Source organism: Podarcis pityusensis (genome assembly GCF_964106645.2).
Source record: "Podarcis pityusensis genome assembly, chromosome: 14".
NCBI lineage: Eukaryota > Metazoa > Chordata > Lepidosauria > Squamata > Lacertidae > Podarcis > Podarcis pityusensis.
This window is the reverse complement of record NC_138039.1, coordinates 44584937-44606317: the sequence shown is the minus strand read 5'-3', so window position 1 is coordinate 44606317 and position 21381 is coordinate 44584937. Positions and strand designations below refer to the sequence as shown.

General features: G+C 44.9%; 1 protein-coding gene and 1 long non-coding RNA gene across 5 annotated transcripts in view; one reads left to right on the top strand and one right to left on the bottom strand.

Moving 5' to 3' along the window:
• Window positions 1–2606, top strand: part of LOC308462789 — a 50352-nt gene extending 47746 nt beyond the window's left edge. The window contains exon 2 of the long non-coding RNA XR_013979357.1: window positions 1179–2606. This is a non-coding gene — a long non-coding RNA (uncharacterized lncRNA). The remainder of the gene's footprint in view (window positions 1–1178) is intronic.
• On the bottom strand, window positions 2523–18369 carry PPCDC (phosphopantothenoylcysteine decarboxylase). Of its 4 annotated transcripts, none has more exons than XM_080980544.1 (6): window positions 18262–18369; window positions 15619–15747; window positions 8116–8211; window positions 5980–6108; window positions 3930–4098; window positions 2523–2851 (listed from the first exon to the last, which is right to left on the bottom strand). In XM_080980544.1, the coding sequence occupies exons 2-6, from the start codon at window positions 15739–15741 to the stop codon at window positions 2766–2768; spliced, it is 603 nt and encodes a 200-aa protein (XP_080836670.1). In that variant the 5' UTR covers window positions 15742–15747; window positions 18262–18369; the 3' UTR covers window positions 2523–2765. The 4 variants fall into 4 exon arrangements, with proteins under 4 accessions (XP_080836670.1, XP_080836668.1, XP_080836669.1 ...); XM_080980542.1 differs by lacking the exon at window positions 18262–18369 and adding an exon at window positions 18029–18239; XM_080980543.1 differs by lacking the exon at window positions 18262–18369 and adding an exon at window positions 16745–16828.
• Window positions 18370–21381: the final 3012 nt, after the last annotated feature.

Sequence of the window (21381 nt, the reverse complement as noted above, 5' to 3'; positions counted from 1 at the left end):
TAAATGCAGCTGGTCGCCAGTCTGCAGGGCCAGTTTGCAAACATCGATGTTGCGCATGCAAATTGTCAGAAAGCACCGCCTTCCCCTGGCCCTGAGCTTTGGACGGCAGCCATTGCACAATGCCTATAAAAACCCTCTTCGACGGCTCACGTTAGATAAACAGGCGGCAGCAGCACTGCTGGAAACACCGTTGGTCCAGCCAATTCTGGCACGGAAAATCCACGGTTGGTTTGGCTTGAAAGCAAAACACGCATGTACATAGGGAGAGAGGAATTGTTTTATACCAGGTGAGACTATTCGTCCATCTACCTTGATAGGCAGAGTCTCCCCAGGAGGCAGGACTTTCCCATCACACTTTTTGTCCAAGATCCCTTTCATTGAAGGTGCCAGGAATTAGAAACAGGGACTCTTTGTATGCAAACTACTTACTCTACCTACTGAAATAATAGGAAATGTGTCTGGTCCTTTCTCCCATTTCCTGATCAAAACTGTCTTACTCCCCAAGCTACTAGCACCACTTTGGTGGTTGGGGTAGAATATGGACACAATGCAGGCACTGGGTTGGCTCAATGGAGCTGATAGCAGAGATGGGGGGGGGGTGATCATGAAGAGAAAACTGGTTGACATCCCTTGCCATGCCATCACTCCAGTCAAAATCAGAGGCTGTCTTCCAGGGGGAGACTCCATCCAACGGTTTTGTCCCCAAAAGCACAAAGAAATATATGGCCTGTCCAGTGGTACCTCTGGATGCGAACAGGATCCGTTCTGTAGCCCCGTTCGCATCCTGAAGCGAACATAACAGGCGACTGCGCGTGACGTCATTTTGAGCACCTGCGCATGCGCGAGCGGCGAAACCCAGAAGTAACGTGCTCCGTTACTTCCGGGTCGCCACAGAGCGCAACCCAAAAATATTCATCCCGAAGCTACTTCAACCCAAGTATAGGCAAAGAAAGTTGTGTCTATGGGTCAGCTTCTCAATTGCTGCAGTGAACTGGGGAATTAATCCAGCAGCAAATTTAGAATACAGTGGTACCTCGGGTTAAGAACTTAATTCGTTCTGGAGGTCTGTTCTTAACCTGGAACTGTTCTTAACCTTAGGTACCACTTTAGCTAATGGGGCCTCCCACTGCCGCCGCACGATTTCTGTTCTCATCCTGAAGCAAAGTTCTTAATCCGAGGTACTATTTCTGGGTTAGTGGAGTGTAACCTGAAGCGTCTGTAACCTGAAGCGTCTGTAACCCGAGGTACCACTATATACCAGGGCATCTTTTGTTCTCTCCTAGTTAAGGCAAAGCAGCAGCTCTTCCAAGAGCAGCTGGGTGGGGTGACAGGGCAATGATGATACTTTTGCCCCCACAAGTTCAGTGTGGATCAGTGAGGGTCCTCAGTCAGGGGTTCAAGCCACCCAGGGCTTGGCCGGTGGAGGGAAAAGGCACTGTATGCTTCAGGGCAAAGAATCCATTCTCCCTGGAATTCCCTGCCATCTTCAGCTATGCCATCCCTGCAGTCTGAGAACCAAAGATTGAAGGCAAGAAATCAGCCTCCTGCGGCCATTGTTCCATCTAACTCCAATTGGTCATGGCTCTCTCAAGGCCAACCCTGCCCTGCCAAGCTGCCGACTTGAGAAACCAGAGGCTCTTTCTGGGCGCAAAGTTTGTGCTCCGTCTCCGAGAGATGATGACCTATGGTGAATCTCATGCCCTTAACCCCAGTCCTCCATCCCCACGCAGGAAGTAGTGTCCCTGCGACAAGCTGGAAGGCAAGGTGGGAAAACTACAAAGAGCTTTTTATCTGTAGGAAACTGACAAGGATCCAATGTTTCTCTTGTGCGTAGCAGTTCAAAGTTTGCCCTTCATGTACGTTTTGTACCAGGCGCCTGTGTTTGTGTAGAACCTGCTTTGGTTTTAAATGCAACTCTAAGGACACGAGAGCAAACTCTGCTGTGTTTATGTGACAGGCCACTGACCAGGCAGGCCAGTCCACCGTCCCCACCTGACATTGGCCCACCGGCAGGGATCAAAGGGATAGAGACAGGCCTGGAATGGATCTCCTCCCACCATCCAATCCCGGACTGCACCACTCCAACTCTTGTGTAACAAAGCTGTTAATCAATTGTGAATGTTTGTTTAGCCCGTTTCTCAGCAAAGAAATTCCCAGGCCATCGCCCACCCCAGCCCCAAATCAAGGTGCCGAAAGCACTACACAGCGGTAGCGAAGCCTGACAAGACCTCTCCTGCAGAGGCTCTGTTTCCTTGTGTCTTTGATGTCAGCATTCCTGAGTGTCAGAGGACATGGGGAGCAGCAAAAGCTAAAGTCATAGGGCCCCTAAGCAGACTTACTGATGGAAGCCAAGCGCCAGGAAAGTTGTGAAACAGCTCCCATTCTAATCCTGTGAAATCCCTGGTACAAAGGCTACACCTAAGAAACCGTTATGAACCTCTACTACAGCTGCTTTCCTGACTTTTTATGAACACCCTCTCTTGTCCACAAGGTAAATGCCACACCAATAAAACTGCCCGGCATATTGTGAGTTTACAACTCCCTCTTCAAGCTGGAACAAGCATTGGGGTTGCACAAAAGGAATTACAGAGGATCCCCCCCCCCCATCAAAACTCTCAAGTTCAAGTGCAGGGGGTTTCCAACCATGCAGAGACAGAGCTGCCAGTAAGGACTGGATCCAGTTTTTGTGGTCTTCACTTTCCCTCCCTGCTCTTTCTACCTTCACAGTCCCAGAAGGAGAAAGAAATGCTGTCCGTTCCTGGGGATCAGCTGTGTGCCGACAGGCCCCGCTCCAACAGGGTCGCCTTTACTTTCGCCACAATGGTTGGCACTTCTGCCATGGCGCCACGACCTGTAAAGCGAGGACAGAAGCAGGGTGAGGCAGCTCCTCCACAGGGAGAGATGGTTCTCTCCTCCAGCTCTGATCTCCAAGGCTGAATACAACTTCCTTTTGACCAGGGATGGGCAACCACAGCCCTCGAGATGTTGCTAAACTCCAACTCCCATCAACCCCAGCCAGCATGGCTAATCATCAAGGATGATGGGAGCCAGGGGCGTCCAACAACAACTGAAGGACCACCTTTGAAATTATTAATCAGATAATCAAACTGATGGTGGTGATGATGGTGATGATTAACTGAGCTTATATACCGCCCTATACCTGGAGGTCTCAGGGCGGTTCACAGAAAAGATCGCAACATATACAATCAAAATAAAAACAACAACCCAATAACACGCCCCCACCAAAAAAACCCCCACTTTTTAAAAGGGCATAGGATCAAATCAACCAAAGGCCTGGTTAAAAAGGAAAGGTTTTGCCTGGCACCTAAAGGTGTATAATAAAGGCACCAGGCGAACTTCCTTGGGCAGAGCATTCCACAGACAGGGAGCCACTGCAGAGAAGGCCCCGTTCTCATGTTGCCATCCTCTGGACCACTCAAAGAGGCGGCACACGAAGAAGGGCCTCAGAAGATGATTTCAGGGTCTGTGTAGGTTCATATGGAAAGAGGCAGTCCTTGAGAAATTGCGGCCCTGAGCCGTTTAAGGTTTTACAGGTCAAAACCAGCACTTTGAATTGGACCCGGAAGCTTAATTGGTAGACAGTGCAGTCGGACCAGGATAGGTTTAATATGCTCCAACCATCTTGCTCCAGTGACTGACAGTGCGATTTTAGACATATCTTCTTCAAGGGGAATTACTCAGAGGTATATGCATATAAGATTGCACTGTAAATATTGGAAGCTTTCTTCAAAAGAATGTGTAGCAATTTCTGGATGTTCCTGGAGTGACTCAAAGGAGCCTAGCAGCATCTCTGAAACGCAGCATGGGAACCAGCCCACAGAGGCAGGGTTGCGTACCTCCTGCCATGCCCATAATTTCATTTAAAGGGAAGGAAGGACGAAGGGAAAGTGTGCGGGCTATCTACCAACCTTCGTCTCCACAGATGAGTTTCTTCACGATGCAAGGAATCTCCACGTAGCCAAAGCTCTTGAGCTGATCCACCTGCTGAGCAGTGATGGGGTGCTCCCACATGGCGGTGTTCATGGCAGGGCAGAAAAGCAGCGGCTTGCTCAGATCCCAGGCGCGGATGACGCATGTCTGCAAAGGCAGGCAAAGCATTGGACAGCCTCTCTTGCCACATGGGTAGTGCATCTGCACAAATGCAAGCAAGGAAAGGAATGGCCCATCCCATTCCTCGGCTGACAAACTAGAAACGACCACAGATGAGTCATGCTACTGTTCGCTGGGGCTTCGGGGCCCAAAGACCCCCAAAGCGATGAACACCATATTAATAAATTGGCCCATGACAATAGCTTAAAACAATTCATAATTGGGGGGGGGGGGAGAAACAGCAAAACAAGAATGAAATATGAAAGGTGAGTTGAGTATCTGAATGCAGCCAAGATGGAAGTCACAGAGCTTAGTTGGGACATATCTCACTGAAAAGCTTGGGAAAATAAAGCAAAGTTTTCGACTGGCGTCTAAAAGCCAACAAATGTAGGCACCTGGGACATGGCAGTCCCAGAGATTGGGTGTCACCACAGAAAAGGCCCTGTCCTGAATAGCCCCCACCCCAGAGTCGTCTTCATCTTAGTGTGACTCAGAGTAGACCCACTGAAAATAATGGTGCTACATTAGCCATGCCCATTAATTTCAACGTGTCTACCCAGAGGATGACGAATGCTGGATACAACCAAAGTGAAGGCAGGTACTGAGGCAGGTACTGTGCTGGCTGGTACTGATGGGAGTTGAAGACCAAAACATCTGGAGAGCACCTGGTTGGGGAAGGCAGGCTTGGGGCTTTTAAGGGTCAAAACAAGAACTTGGAAGTATTGTCTAGAAACATGGTATTAAACTCACAGGATGGAATTCAACTACACTAGACCTACTGAAATTAATGGCTCTAACTTAGCAACGTTCATTCATTTCAGTGGATCTACTTGGAGTCAAACTTAGCTGAACACTACTCATAATCATCATGTAATCATTAGTACCCGAAAGATCATCTCACCCCATATATACCCAATTGATCGCTGTTCTCTGTAGCTGAGGGTCTCCTGCAGATTCCATCTAATCAGGAAGTGCTTTCTACACAATGTAGGAACTGGGCCTATACTATGGTGGCCCCTTCCCTTTGGAATAAAAAAGTAAAGGGACCCCTGACCATTAGGTCCAGTTGTGGCCGACTCTGGGGTTGCGGCGCTCATCTCACTTTATTGGCCAAGGGAGCCGGTGTACAGCTTCCGGGTCATGTGGCCAACATGACTAAGCCGCTTCTGGCGAACCAGAGCAGTGCACGGAAACGCCGTTTACCTTCCCGCCAGAGCGGTACCTATTTATCTACTTGCACTTTGATGTGCTTTTGAACCGCTAGGTTGGCAGGAGCAGGGACCGAGCAACGGGAGCTCACCCCGTCACGGGGATTTGAACCGCCAACCTTCTGATCGGCAAGTCCTAGGCTCTGTGGTTTAACCCATAGCGCCACCCGCGTCCCTTTGGAATACCCTCCCCTTAAAAAGGCACCATATCTATTGCCTCTCCAGTGCCTACAGAATACTTTCCTCTTTCAACAAGCCTTTTAAGTTGAGATCTTTCCCAGTCTGCACCTGTATCGGAAATGTTTTTCAATATATTTTTGCTGTTTTATCTCTTGTTGTTTACCATCCTGAGCACCTCTGGGAAGGGCGGAATATAAATTTAATAAAATATTATTTGCATTAAAGGAAATTAAGTAGCTGTATTCCACCAAAAAATGATGAAATGGGCACACAGGCAAAGAACAAGGGCATGGAGGTATGAATCTGAAGCAAATTATTTAGTTTCTTTGCAACACATTCTAGGATTTCCAGTTCAATACAAGAAAGTGTAAACCCGAGCCTCAAGCAAATGGACAGATAAACAGAAGCTTGGAAGATACAGGCAGGCATCAGTGATGGGGACATCTGCTTGAAGCATCAGACGAAGCTTGCAGAAACTCACCAGTAAGTTGTCGCAGAGGCCACTGGCCATTTTGGCCAGGGTGTTTGCGTCCAGAGGAGCCACCAGCAAAAGGTCAGCCCAGCGCCTCAGGTCAATATGCAGCACAGGATCCTCACGCTTTTTCCACAGCTGCAGAAAATACCCTCAAATCAGTGAAATCACCTGGTATGTTTAATTACATTATATGCACAACACACTAACAGACACTAAGCCCCACTGCGTCTTGCAAGATATCTGAAGGTTATGTGGAATGTTTAGGGGCAAGGGAAATTCTCACCTTAGAAAAATGCAGAACAGAGACAAAAGGACAATACGAGTGGACTCTCCGTGCCCTTATTACAACGAAAGGACTGATACTGATGAATTGGAAAAATAAAAATGCAGCTCTCTTCTACAGTATGATTGAAGACTTATACAAACTCGCAAGGTGTGAACAACTTGCATATAAATGCAGACTTGCCATGGACAAATTCAATGATATTTGGAATCCATTCTTACAAATATTGTAATAGGTTAAGATCTGGTGAAGTACAATAACAACTTTGTAAAGTATACAGTTTGGGGGGGGTTCTCCCTCCCCCCCACTTTACTTTCCCTTCTACATGGGCGCTGTTTCTCTTTTTCTTTTTCTCTCTTTTATTTATGTCCCACCACGTTTAGTGCACATATAATTAGGTACAGTGGTACCTCGGGTTATATACGCTTCAGGTTACATACGCTTCAGGTAACAGACTCTGCTAACCCAGAAATTGTGCTTCAAGTTAAGAACTTTGCTTCAGGTTGAGAACAGAAATTGTGCTCCGGCGGCGCAGCGGCAGCGGGAGGCCCCATTAGATAAAGTAGTGCTTCAAGTTAAGAACAGTTTCAGGTTAAGTACAGACCTCCGGAACGAATTAAGTACTTAACCCGAGGTACCACTGTACTTTTTAACTTTCAATCAAGATGAAATTTTTAAAAAAAGAAAAAAGAAAAATGCAGAACAGAGACAAGACACCCCTCCTCCCTCTCTCTCTCTCTCTCTCTCTCTCTCACACACACACACACACACAGAGAGAGAGACAGAGAGAGAGAGAGAGAGAGAGAGAGAGAGAGAGAGAGAGATTCCACGGGGGAGACACCTCTATCATGTAGAACATCCTGTGCTCTGTAAAGTTGACATGGTACAATTAGACCATACTTGCAATTCAAATAATACCAGATGTGCAATGCAGGACACTCTGCTACCTGCCCCGAAGGAAAGCAAATTCCAAAGGTGAATTCTGCAACCTGAGAAAGTTATTATCCTTTTGCAGAACACTGTCTACATAAATGGGAATTGGGGTGCAAGCCAGATCCCCTTTCAGCCAAAGCTCTATCCGGAAGTTCAGACCTGCAGCATGCAAAGAATCGCATGAGGGAGGCAGCACGCTAGCTCCAACCCCTCCATCGCTGACCCTGTCGCCCTCCAAGAGTTGGAGGGCTAAATGTAGGGAGACTGCCCTACATTTAGTTTCTTTGCAACACAAGGTAGAGGATTCTCAGGTGATTTGCAACTCTGAACTTCCAGGGTCCTCAATCATGCAGGGAATCTCCACACACTGAAAGGGTTGCAGGCTGCAAAGGGATGCCCTTTCAATATGGGAAGGTGCTTAAACCTGAGAAAGGGATGCAATCAAGAGCGTAGAGGCAATGGGCTCCTCTCCTCTCTCTCCCTCATCATGCGAGGCTTGAACACCTGAAGACGCAAGCAACACTTTGCTCTTTACAAGAGCAAAGGTGTGCAGGCAGGACACCCGCAGCCCTGCAAAGGCTGGCATGAAGTGTGGCAAGGAGCTTCTGAGCAGCCTTTTGGGGGTGGGCAGGAATGAATTGACAGTCTTGTTTTCCCTACTTCCCTCCACACTCTTAAAAAAAACCAGTATGCTTCATTTTTTAAAAAGGATGCTGACTTGGGAGAGGTGCTGTAGAGAATGTGCTCTGCCCTACACATGCTAACATCTCCAGGTAAGACTGGGAGAGAACCCTGCTTGAAATCTTGCAGAGCTGCTGCCGTTCAGAGTAGGGAATACTAAGTTGAATGGAGACCAGTGGTCTGACTCAGTATAGGACAGCTTTCTATGTTCCTAACTGAAAAGTTAAGTGGCACTGAACACCAACCTGCCATTCATCAGAATCGCTGTAGAGGGTCACAGGGACCTCCTGGGGGTTATAGAAGTGCTTTGCATTCTCAGTAGTCACCACCCGCACTTCCACCTGGAAAGAAGAAAGGGGGGGAGCACAGAGGAGGAGGAAAGAAAATAAGCCACTTGAGATAAAGAGTTTAAATCTTTTGAAGCTTAACTTTTATTTGTACTCCACTGAGCTAGTGGAAGAATTGATGCTTTTGAATTCTGGTGCTGGAGGAAACTCTTGAGAGTCCCATGGACTGCAAGAAGATCAAACCTATCCATTCTGAAGGAAATCAGCCCTGAGTGATCACTGGAAGGACAGATCCTGAAGCTGAGGCTCCAATACTTTGGCCACCTCATGGGAAGAGAAGACTCCCTGGAAAAGATTCTGATGTTGGGAAAGATGGAGGGCACAAGGAGAAGGGGACGACAGAGGACGAGATGGTTGGATAGTGTTCTCGAAGCTACCAGCATGAGTTTGACCAAACTGCGGGAGGCAGTGGAAGACAGAAGTGCCTGGCGTGCTCTGGTCCATGGGGTCACGAAGAGTCGGACACGACTAAACAACAACAACAACGAGCTAGTGGAGGTGCAGTCAGATAGGGCCACAGAACCAGATTCCAAGCAAAACACACCTGAAAAGTTAATTCCCATCAGCCTTGCAATTAAGCACTCACCTGACAGATGACTAGGTAGGTGAAAAGGAACTGGCATTCAAGTGAGGGAGCAGGCTGAAGGAGGAGCGATGGAGCAGCACCTCCCTCTGTGCACAGCAAAGAACTGCAAAGGGCTACTGACGAAGGGATGGCATTCTCCATGCCTCTTCAGACAGTCCCCAGCAGGCGAGAACATTTCTCTGCAGGTTAAATTGCTTCTGTGGACTTGGTTCCAAGGCAGATTGAAATCACAGCGGGCCAGGTTTAGAGAACCATTTTCATACCTTCTGGGGGCCACGTGCCAGTAGCGAGGAAGGCCAGAGGTGAAAATAGGCACAGAAACAAGTGTGAGTGTTACCTTTGTGCAACAGATTGGCTTTATCTTTGTACGGTAGGCTAGTCTCAACATATTCCATCTAACACCCAGACAAGCAAGAAGCGTGAACAGAGTTCGAGGACTCAAGGAGGGTAAAAAGCAAGGCCAGAAAGGAAGGTGGCTGAGGAAAGTGTTTGATAGGGAGAGTCCTAGAAGGAAATGGAATGCCAAAAAGGAAACAATAAGGACTGGAGAGAAAAAAGAAACAAAACGTTCAGTCCTAGAAAACAGAAGCTTTCCAAGAACTACTCCAGTGTAAACATTACCCGGGGCATGTATAATAAGCAAGAGGGGAAATCAAAACATGAAGCCCCTTTCTCCTCTGTAAGAGAAATGGCAAAAAACTGGAGTCCAGGAAAGACCCTCCCCACAACTGCCTTAAAAACAAAGTGAGATCTGGTGAATAAATGACTTCTCCTTTTCTATACTTCCCTTTGTCTATCTTTCTCAACCCTCCCATAAGTCACTTTCCCAATTAAATTCATTTCTGTATAGATCAGAGTTGGGGAGGCTGTGGCTGGACTCCAACTCCCATCAGCCCCAGCTAGCACAGCCAACGATCAGGGATGATGAGAGTTGTAGTCCAACATCTACAGCTCAATTGCCAGGCTGTGACAATTTTGCAACATCATTTAGACCAGCCTTCTCCACCCTCCGGCCCTTTGGGCGCTGCTGGACTAGAACCGCCACCAACCCCAGACAGCAAGATCAATGGCCAGGAATGATAGTTGTTGTTACTCAACAGTATCTGGAGACCACAGGGCTGGGGGGAAACTGAATTGGACAAGTTTCCCTTTGTTTGCTTAAAGCAGGGAGACCGGCACATTATAGGTGTCTTATCAGGGAAACATTCGAGGCCAAAGCCATGAAGATTTCCCAGCTGCTGCTGACCAAAGAGAATGTACAACATTGCTGTTGTTGTTCATCCTAGTCCATTATTTAATGGCGGAACAGGGCCAATTAAAGCCATTAATCAGCCTCCCTTGCATTCCAGCTTCAAGGTCGAGGGAGGCTCAGTTCTGCTATCCAAGCTGGAATGTAATCTTGACTGTTGATGAGCAACATTCTGGTTCAGAATGAACTCTGGATGAAGGAAGCCTTTTTTCTTCCCAGTATGCCAGAATCGAAAGAACCAGATGGACTTTCTTAGACTGCAATCCTATATACAAATAGTCTTTATATTGTGGAGAGGGGGGGGGCACCCCCGGATTGCAAATCAAGGAGTCTGATGGCACATTAAGGCAGGGGTGAAAAAACTGTGGCACTCCAGGTATAATTGGACTACAACTCCCATCATCCCAGGCCATTGGTCAGGCAGGCTGGAGCTGACAACAGTTGGAATTCAACAACTTCAGGAGGGTTGCAGGTTCTAATCCCTGGATTAAGGCATTTCTTGAGGTATATTTTGTATGCATGAAAATTTATCCCCAGTCTCTGCAGGCAGTTCTGCACAGGAACACTTCCTAGCAGGTAACAAATTAAGCAGCCACTGGAATCATAGCTCAACAGGAGCCATCTTGAATCAACTGACAATGTATTTGGTTTTCCCATTGGTCTTTAACTGCAAACGTTTATGCTAGTCTTTGCCAACCCGACACTGTCCAGATTATTTCAGACTACAGTGGTACCTCGGGTTAAGAACTTAATTCTTTCTGGAGGTCCGTTCTTAACCTGAAACTGTTCTTAACCTGAAGCATCACTTTAGCTAATGGGACCTCCTGCCACCGCTGCACGGTTTCTGTTCTCATCCTGAAGCAAAGTTCTTAACCTGAGGTACTATTTCTGGGTTAGCAGAGTCTGTAACCTGAAGCGTCTGTAACCCGAAGTACCACTGTACAACTCCCATCAGTTCCAACCAGCACACGGTGATGGGGGCTGATGGGAATTGTGGTCCAAAATGTTTGGAGGAAACCAAGTTGGCTAAGGATGTTTTATGCTAGCATAAGCAGAAAAAGGGCTTCATTTAGAAAGATCTCTCTCCTGCTTCCTTCTCAAACAAAAAAACCCTTCTTATTTATCTAGGAAATTACCTTTATGTGTCTTCTGGTGTATTATCTGGGAGGTGAGGGAAGAGGGAGTTTGAGATGATGCACACAGGTGTATTAGGAGGTACCATCTCAGAATAGCTATTCCCCATTCTCACTCTTACAGGAATGAATGCCTCTTCTAAGATAATGCTTGCCACCTGCTGTTTTATAAGTACTGTTGTTGTTGTTTAGTCGTGTCCGACTCTTTGTGACCCCATGGACCAGAGCTCACCAGGCACTCCTGTCTTCCACTGCCTCCCGCAGTTTGGTCAAACTCATGCTGGTAGCTTCGAGAACACTGTCCAACCATCTTGTCCTCCGTCGTCCCCTTCTCCTTGTGCCCTCCATCTTTCCCAACATCAGGGTCTTTTCCAGGGAGTCTTCTCTTCTCATGAGGTGGCCAAAGTATTGAAGCCTCAGCTTCACGATCTGTCCTTCCAGTGAGCACTCAGGGCTGATTTCCTTAAGAATGGAATAAGTACTGTACTTGTCTTTAAAATAACTTTTAAAAATGAAATTTTGTTGCCATATTAAATGGGGGATGGGAGCTTTTAGTGAAACATGGTTTCCATGTATTAACTAACAAGCTAACTATTATACCTTCTTGTGAAAGTATTTTTAAGAGCAGGGGTTCACAATGCCACAAAGGATTTCACTGGTGTCCCTGGGCAGATGTCCCAGACTCTGAGCTTTTACTACTTTTTTAAATTCAGTTTTCCCTCACACAAGTCTCCCACTAGATAATCTGTGGTAAATTGTATAAATTTGTGCAATTGGTGTACCATGAGGTGGGTGCACTATATTTAATTGGGGGAAGTTAGCGGGAGCAGATCCGCTGCATTATTAATTGGTGGTATTAGGTGGTGGGTCTGCTACAAGGGGCAACCACAAATAAGTTTTTGTGTGGAAGACCTCTGAGCGCCATTCAATTCTGGCTCGCAGACACCGTTCCTAAGCGTCAGAAATCTTCAATTTTAAATGTATGTCTTTTGCACTGTTATAAGAGTTCTAAGTTCTCAAAAATAACAAAAATATGCATAAATGCACATATATCTAAATATATAAACAATGTGTCTGAAACAGTACAGGAGAGCAATCCTGAAGCCATTTTGACTCTCCCAATGACCTCAAATATTCCTCTGCAGTAAGGGAGGCAAATGGGGACTGCCTTCCCATTGTCTTTTCACTTACAAATCCTGTCTTAAGGGCATATTTGTGTATGAATAGGGTGAGCCTGTGACCTGGATTCAGGAACTAAAGTATCCATCACAAAAGAATGGCCAGGCTGCCCAGCGAACATTATCAAGTATCCTGGCAGACAGGATTTAAATACGATATTCTTTATTGTCATTGTCCCATACAGAACAACAAAATTGAAAAAATCTACATCAGACATTCAAAAACCAACAAGCCCCCTATCCCTGCTATTTCTGCTGTAGATGCCTCCTATGATGTATGTATGATGATTTTAGGTTGGTCTGTGGCTAAGGGGGTTGGGCAATGTCAAAAGCCTTTAAAGGTTCTTGCATACTTTTGTTCAAGGTCTCTCCCTCCTTGGAAGGAGGAGAGGGAACTCTGTTGCAACAGAAAAATAAATATCTGCCTTGCTTTCCACTGGATCCTGCCTCCATCTATTTTTCTCTGACCGATCATGGACTTAGGGGACTCCGAGTCCCATGGGGAGTTGGGCAGCAAATGCTAAACCCCGATTTTTACATCAGCTCCAAGCTGGAATCCTGCACACCTCTGCGTTTAACGGCACAATTCTCCTGCTGGATGCAAAGTGTCCTGTGTTCAGTTAATAAACAAGGCTTTTAAAAGAAAAGACACACGCATGAAGGAAAGAACAAGGCTACCCACTGCCACTAGGAACAATGGCTTTCTTGCCTAGCTTGCAGACTTTCCACGGGCCTCTGGGTGCTGACAGTGAGAACAGGATAGGGGACTAGGCTGGCCATTAGCCTGATCCAGCAGGGTCATCTTATGTTCTTAAGGCCCTGGAGGAAAGATAGGTCACACCTCAATGGAAGGACCATAGCTTGTCTTACATGAAGAAGGTCTCAGGTTCATTCCCCACCATTGCCTGGTGAAAGGATCAGTTAGGAAATGGTGGGAAACACTTTCTCTGCATGAGATCCTGGAGACACAAGGGACACAAATTGCTTGGCCTGGGGTAAGCCAGCTTCCTAGGCAAACAATACATTTTTTATAGTGCTTAAGGTGCCATCAGACTTTTTTGTGTGTGTGCTAGTTGAGGGTTGTATTTCAAGCAAATATTTGGAGTAGTAACTCATGAACCGAGTCCCTCTCATGAGCTACAGTTGTCAGCCATAAATTCAGGCATCTCTAGTAATTGCAATTAGCAAAGGATTCTTGAAAGTTATATTACAACAAAGGCACCAGGAGAGCAATGAAATTTCTCAGATGAAGTACAGTACACCTCTTCCAAAAGATGCAGTCTAGCATCCATTCAAATGAAACGCAAATCATCTTAGATGGGCATAAATAGGTTCACAGGTTACTGCAAAAGCCAGGGCTGTAACCTGAGCCTAAAGAGGGGGGGGGGGGGGAACAAAACTTATTAAACCCACTCAGCCTTGGCTAACAGTGACATCTACCGGTCAGAGGCATTACTACATACAACAGCTCAAGGGATGATATAGCTGCAAGCATGTCTGTTCTCATGAAACCTCCCAACTCTATTCAGAGTAGCCTTCCTAAACCTGAACTGCATGAGGTGTAACTTGACAGAAAATCCTGGGATCTGGATACCTTAAGGCATGGGTAGGCAAACTAAGGCCTGGGGGGCGGATCTGGCCCAATTGCCTTCTAAATCCGGCCCACAGACGGTCCAGGAATCAGCTTGTTTTTACATGAGTAGAATGTGTCCTTTTATTTAAAATGCACCTCTGGGTTATTTGTGGGGCCTGCCTAGTGTTTTTACATGAGTAGAATGTGTCCTTTTATTTAAAATGCATCTCTGGGTTATTTGTGGGGCAAAGGAATTCGTTCATTTATTTATTTTTTCAAAATACAGTCCGGCCCCCCACAAGGTCTGAGGGACAGTGAACTGGCCCCCTGTTGAAAAAGTTTGCTGACCCCTGCCTTAAGGGTTGCTTTATCCTGTGCTTTCTGATCAACATCAGAGGCCCTGTTCTGTCACTGGGATATGATCTCTGGCCTCTGCCATTATTATTAATTACCTGCCCTTCACCCTGAGGTCCCAGGGCTGGTTACAACAATTAAAACACAACATTAAAAAAGTAAAGGTAAAGGGACCCCTGACCATTAGGTCCAGTCATGGACGACTCTGGGGTTGCGGCGCTCATCTCACTTTATTGGCCCAGGGAGCCGGCGTACAGCTTCCGGGTCATGTGACCAGCATGACTAAGCCGCTTCTGGCGTACCAGAGCAGCGCACGGAAACGCTGTTTACCTTCCCGCCAGAGCGGGAAGAGACACTCCACTGCTACTTGCACTTTGATGTGCTTTCGAACTGCTAGGTAGGCAAGAGCAGGGAACAAGCAAGCCATCGCAGAGCTCACCCCGTCGCGGGGGTTCGAACCGCCAACCTTCTGATCGGCAAGTCCTAGGCTCTGCGGTTTAATCCACAGCGCCACCCGTGTCCCAAAAACACAACATTAAAAACAGTTTAAAACAACTTACGATCACAGAAAATCAAGTGGGTCCTAAAATATACACCTAAAGTTTCAAAAGTCAGGGTAAAAGAGCTTGTGGTCTAAGGACTGCTTTGCATGTGTACTTAAAAGGAAGGTCACCAATCCAGATCAGAGGATCCTGCTGAGGTTACTGGTGGCTGAATTTGCTTGCTTTCCTCTTCCTTCACAATTTATTTTGTTACAGATAGGTAGCCGTGTTGGTCTGCCATAGTCAAAATAAAAAAAATCCTTCCAGTAGCACCTTTAAGACCAACTAAGTTAGTTCTTGGTATGAGCTTTCGTGTGCAAGCACACTTCTTCAGATACCTGAAGAAGTGTGCTTGCACACGAAAGTATCTGAAGAAGTGTGCTTGCACACGAAAGCTCATACCAAGAACTAACTTAGTTGGTCTTAAAGGTGCTACTGAATTTATTTTGTGTCATGTTAGTGAGTCTGCAGGTAGGGGACTACAGTATCTTTATCTTTTAAACTCTACAGAGAACTTCCAAACAATTTTAGACATGTTACAGGCACTAATCAAGAACAATAGGTAGATGAATTGGATAAAGGTAGCCTAGAGATATAGGAAATATATTTTTGCTGTGGCATGTTATCTTCTTTTACATAGTGCCTTGAGAAACTCTTTGCCTAATTATTAAGTCAGTTTGTGCCCAATGCAAAAGGACACAAAGAAAAAGAAGCAATGACCATTCCCACTTTGTAAATACAAAAGCCAGCAATTTATTCACATCAGCCCAGGTAACAACTACTCACCCCAGGTATCTTTAGAAGCTCTGATACAAGAATAGGCAACTTTAAAGCAGCCACACTTCCACTAACACCAACAAGGATGTGAGTGTTCTTCTGCATGGGATCCATTTCAGTCTTGGGAACCATCACATTCTGTATGCAAACAAGGAAAACATGGGACTGTTATTGCTTTCAAACATCATTTCAGAAATCTGTGTAGGGCCAGATTTTGTTTATTTATTTCCTTGATTCCGTGTATGAATCACTTCGCATAAAATATTTGAAAGGATATTTTACTTTCAGTAAGAACATCAACAACAAAAACAATTCCATATGAAAAAACAACTCCATATTTACAACTAAAAGCAATTCCATATGTAAGGACAAGATCCAACACAGTGGCATAAAGGTTTCCACTTACCTGTTGAAAAAGGAAGGTCTTCAGTAGGGACTGAAAAGACAATAGAGACAGTGCCTGTCTGGAGGGAGTCCCAAAGGGTATGTACTACCACGCTAAAGGCCCAATTCCTATATTGTATGGAATGGACCTCCTGATGAGTTTATATCCTGTAGAGCACAGTAATCTATTGGATATATAAGGGGTGAGCTGATCTTTTAGGTATCCTGGTCCCAAACTGTATACCACTTTGTATACTAGAACCAACGGCTCAAACTTAGCTTGGTAACTAATTGGCAGCCAGTGCAATTCTTTCAACAGCAGTATAGCACAATGATGACAGTTGGCCCCAGTGAGCAGTTCAGACACTGCATTCTGCACTAGCTGCAGCTTCTGGGCCAACCTCAAAGGCAGCCCCACATACAGCACACTGCAGAAATACAACCTGCAGGTTACCAGCACAGGGACAAAAGTGGATTCAATGCACAATGACTTACTACTCTACTTTACTACAGAAAATGCCAATTCAGGACCAAACACAGGCTACGCAATCTCTGAAATGGCAGGTGTGTATAGGAGAAGGAGAGTGATGGGACTGAAGGACCTCTCCATGTAATCTGCTGAACGATCAGGAATTTTTGGCTGCTCTCTTTTAAATCTTTCCATTCAATCTTTCCAGTCCATTCCAATAACTCCATAACTAGGATAATATCCAGCTCATTAAAGACATACAAACTTTAGAAAAATACATACCTGATGAATGTACATATCAGGCTTGAACATTGAAGCATGGTACTCCAGAGAATGGACAAAAGCTGACATGCCACATTTGTGCAACTAAAGGGAATTCTAACCCCCATATTTTCTAGAATGTGTGGCAGTGTTAGAAACTCAGAAATATAGCGGAAATGACGGGCAGAATCCGAGACCAGGGAGAAGAGTTGGTGGAAGAAGATTGGAAGAAATTTAAAGGCTATTTACAGAAATATTGCAAAATTAATGAATGTTAGAATGATGTTGGATTGAAGTTAAGTGGTTTCTAGCTGTAATGGTAAAAGAATATGGAAAAATTGGATTTTCAATAGGTTAAAACTTAATGCTATAATATATTAAGATTAAAGATTAGGATATAATAAGGAGGGAAAGGAATTGCTGAACTAATAAATTGAATCGGAATACAAAAAAGGGAGGCATGAGGAGGTCCGGGAAACAAGTAAATGAAAGATAAGTGATGAAAGGATGGAATTGTTTTTAAAAAATTTTTGTATTTTGTATTTTTCTTTTCTTTATTTTTCTTTTTTTTATCAATGTAATCTTTTTCTTGAAACTTTAATAAATATTATTTTTTTAAAAAAATAGAAACTCAGAAATATAAACTGGGCACCAAAAGGATGTCTAGTTGTCATTTGGGGGCAAGATGGACTGACTGTGGTTGAATTATCTTTTCAACATGGGAACATTGCCTTTCAAATCAGCCAACGAAGGGTGCAAACCATGTCAACTCAGAAGTAATTCCCACTGAATTCAGAGGGGCTTACTCTTAGGAAGACAGGGTTAGGATTACAGGTAAAAGTGCCACTCTCCTTAAAGCCTCTTCACTCCTGCAGGAGAAGCGAGGAACCAGGCATAGGGCCTTCTCGGTAGTGGCACCCGCCTTGTGCAACGCCTTCCCTTCAGATATCAAGGAAATAAACAGCTATCTGACTTTTAAAAGACATCTGAAGGCAGCCCTGGATCGGGAATGTTTTAATGTCTAATGTTTTACCATTTTTTTAATGTGCTGTAAGCCGCCCAGGGTGGCTGGAGAAACCCAGCCAGATGGGCGGCGTATAAATAATAAAATTGTTGATAAGTGACAATATAGCCCTCCCAGTCTTTATTACGCCTTTCAGCAGCCACGCCATGTGCACATGTATATATGTATATATGTATATGTATGTATATATGCATGTCAGGGCGTGTTTGATCCGAGGATGGATCAGATCCCCAGGTAACCATTATCTTGGCCCGATCCCTCCCTCTCTCAGTCTGGCCTACCTCACAGGGCTGTTGTTCGTGAGACCCAGGCTGCGATCCTAACCGCGCTTGTCTGGGAGTAAGCCCCACTGAATTCAAGGAGACGTTGTTAGGATTGTAGCCTAAAACGGGGGGTGGGGGTGGCGAGGAGAGAACGGGGTACGATGCCCTCAGCCCCCTGGAGGAAATGCAACTAACATTAAAAAGCATATAAATAAGCAGCGCCTCTCGACATTCCCTTTCCCCAAACTCACCTGAGGGAACGACTCGTTCTCGGAACCTTGCAGCGAGGGGCGCAGGAGCACGGACACTAATGGGAAAGGACCTTCCGTTTCCTAGAGGGCTGCTGCAGGCGCATTTATTTGAGCGGTACTCGGAAAACCACTTCCGCTTCCTTCCATAGACTTACTGGACAGACTGACGAACTGTGCGGCTCAACTTCCGGTTCCTTTCTCGAAAGAATGTAACCATAGACTTAAAGTAGAGTGGCGCGCAAGCGTCAACTTTTACTCCTCCATTCCCCCCCCCCCCAGGATAGAGGGAGCAGCAGGTGCTCATGGCATTTAATGGATGATTCCAGGATTTAGGAAATGTTTTTTAAAAAAAGGAAAGAAAGAAACAAATCAGCCAGGTGTTGTATCTCTTAATCCTAGCATCTCTAAGGGCAGCCTGCATAGGACATAGGAAATCCCACAACTATTTTTAGTTAGTTACTGATTTTTTTATTCGCAAAGAAACAGAAATAAAATTAAAAATACTATTTAAATACTGCTAATAATAACAAAAAACATAGCAATCATCTGTTCACAAGCTGAATGCAATAATCATTAGTACATACATCTTAAGTTACTATAAGCCCTCCAAATGCCTATTAATTCTGTTCCTGCTCACAATCCATCTTAAGACTGAGCCCAATACAGACTTTATGGCTTTAACGCCAAACCAGTCTCCCTCCCCCTGCCCTCACCACGTTGCTTAACACCAGGCTTTGATGATGAGTTCTGTAGAACTCAAGACATTTGTTCACTATTTTGTGACATTTTAATTAGCCCAATAAAGGTACTGAGCTAGTATGGACTTTGGAATTCTGCAAGGGGCCACATTCCCTGAATAGCCAAGCTTCTTTGGGCCCCAGTGCCAACACTGAGCAGGGCCAAAAAAAAAAGAAGAAAAAAAAAGAATGGGCAGAGCAGCAAACATGTCTCTTACATTTGGGCAGTAGGCTACATTTCAGTCATACACAAGTTACAAGTTAAAACACACACACGCTCCCAACAATTTCTCCATCCTCCATCAAGGCAAGCTTTTTTCAGGGGGAACTCACCAGAACTCAGTTCCAGCATCTCTCAGGTGAGTTTGGGCACCTCTGATGGGTGCCATTGCCATTCTAAGAGGAGGGAGGTGTTCATGATGAGTTCTGGCACCCTTTTTTCTAAAAAAATAGCACTACTGAAAACAGAGCATTTTAGTGCTAGTTATCTGAACAAACTCTTACGTTCCCTGAAGAACTGCCTTTACTGAGCTGCATTTCCAAGTGATGTCCACTGCAGTCTTGGATGGCTGCTACAACGAGGTCCCGCATGCAGGCAGACTTTGTATTTGTGGTTAACCTTTGGTGGAATACATCACTCATTATCTGTTAACCTGCCCCTTATATAGAGACCCCAAAGATCGCTTTCTGAAACCTTTGTTCACACAAGCAAGCAGGTACACCTTGGCAGAAATGGTTCAGGGGTTGTTTTTTTGAGTGACAATAATAGCTTTTTAACACACAGTGACTCTATGCGAAAACCGCAAAAAAAACTTCAGGGAAAAGGAGTTAGCTAAAATCGCTATAAATTGTTGCGGTGATTTGGAGGTTTAATCTGAAATCAAGCTAGATTTTGGCAAATTGGTTTCTATGTGTCTTCACTCTCTTACATAATGGATGCTGGCTTCTGTTATGGGTATATGTTCTGTATTGTTATTATTGGTACTATTGTATGTCATGGCCTTTGGCTAGAACAATAAACTTGTGAACTGATCTAATACTCAGTGATGATTAGCTTATGAAACTGTGTTAGTTAAGTAACTAAAAGGCATGGGGTATTTTAAAAGTATTTACAAAGATGCAAAGGATTACCTGTTTGAAAATGAAGAGGGTCTAAATTAAGGTGTTTCAATATTGCCTGGGTATTTTGTTTTAAGAATGGATACTGAGGGAATACAACCCTTATGTAATTTGTATACATGCTGTTCCTGACGTTGCCTGTTTTTAATGCTTAATGAACACATAACCTAACGTGTCTAATTCCCCCATTTTTCAAACTGCACATTATCAGCTTTCGAACTGCACACTATAAAAAACCTCCTCCCCCAGCCCCGCAACCATACACTTGCTGACTACTCACCCAATTAGCAACCCATGCAAGAATCTATATCCACCCACTTTCTTGCCTGTCTGTCACAGCTATCTGGCTGTCTCTCCCTCTCTCTCATATCAGCTTCTTGAACATTTTTGTATTCCTCTTCACCATCTCTGCATCTGACTCCTCTTTTCTCTTGCCATTTTCTTTCTGAAGAATTCTTCTCCAACAATGCACACATTCTTCTTTTTTTTTTTTTTGTGGTGATGCACCATCACAATACAAAACCAAACCAAAAGCACAACATTTGATATAATTTGTTTTATTAATTAGTCTCCAGGTTGACACCATTTCATCAGGGACAGACATGGAATGACTGAATAATCACAAGTGGTCCCCATATTTAAAAACCCCATCCCTTGCTTTTCCCATTTGTTCTCTATATAACATTTGTTTAAAAACTCTGTTGTGAATTAGATACATTGAGATGATTACTTATGGCACCACAGCTATTTGAGAAGTCTCTGAAAAGAAATGCAGAACAGGATTGCCAGTGTCTCTCTCTTCTTTACCAAACAGGAGCTCAGCGGAGGAGAAACCTCTGCCCTGCCTAAGCAAGGGAAACTCACAAGAATTCAATGCACAATGATTAGAAGCCATTATATTCCCTTTCTGAAAAATAAATTATTACAAATGCATTCAGCCCACAATTGTTCCCTATCAGATTGAAATTTTTTTTCCATGAGTAACTCAGTCCAGCCATCAGCATCCAGCAAATGAAAACCCTTCTAAGATGTTACTGTCTCAAGTGGCAGCCCATAAGCAACACCCACTACTTCCAGGCTAAGATTCAAGGCCTATTGGTGCTACCATTTCAGCACACAGTGGACGCTGGAAATGCAGCTGCAAGATGGCCTTGAGGGACAAGAAGCCAGAACCCAACTAAGGAGGAAAAAGCAATGGGAAGCTAAATGTCGGGACAGATGATCATAAGCTGGTGCTGGTAACAGTGAGGTTTGGTGCATGAGG

Bases quoted from the DNA above. Each gene is read 5' to 3' on its own strand.
- PPCDC (XM_080980542.1), bottom strand. From the start codon at position 18,217: ATGCTTTTTAATGTTAGTTGCATTTCCTCCAGGGGGCTGAGGGCATCG. The intron at 4,099-5,979 runs GTGAGTTTCTGC...CTGCCTTTGCAG, and splicing joins GCCTCTGCGACAACTTACTG to ACATGCGTCATCCGCGCCTG. The intron at 2,852-3,929 runs GTTGGTAGATAG...CTCGCTTTACAG, and splicing joins ACTCATCTGTGGAGACGAAG to GTCGTGGCGCCATGGCAGAA.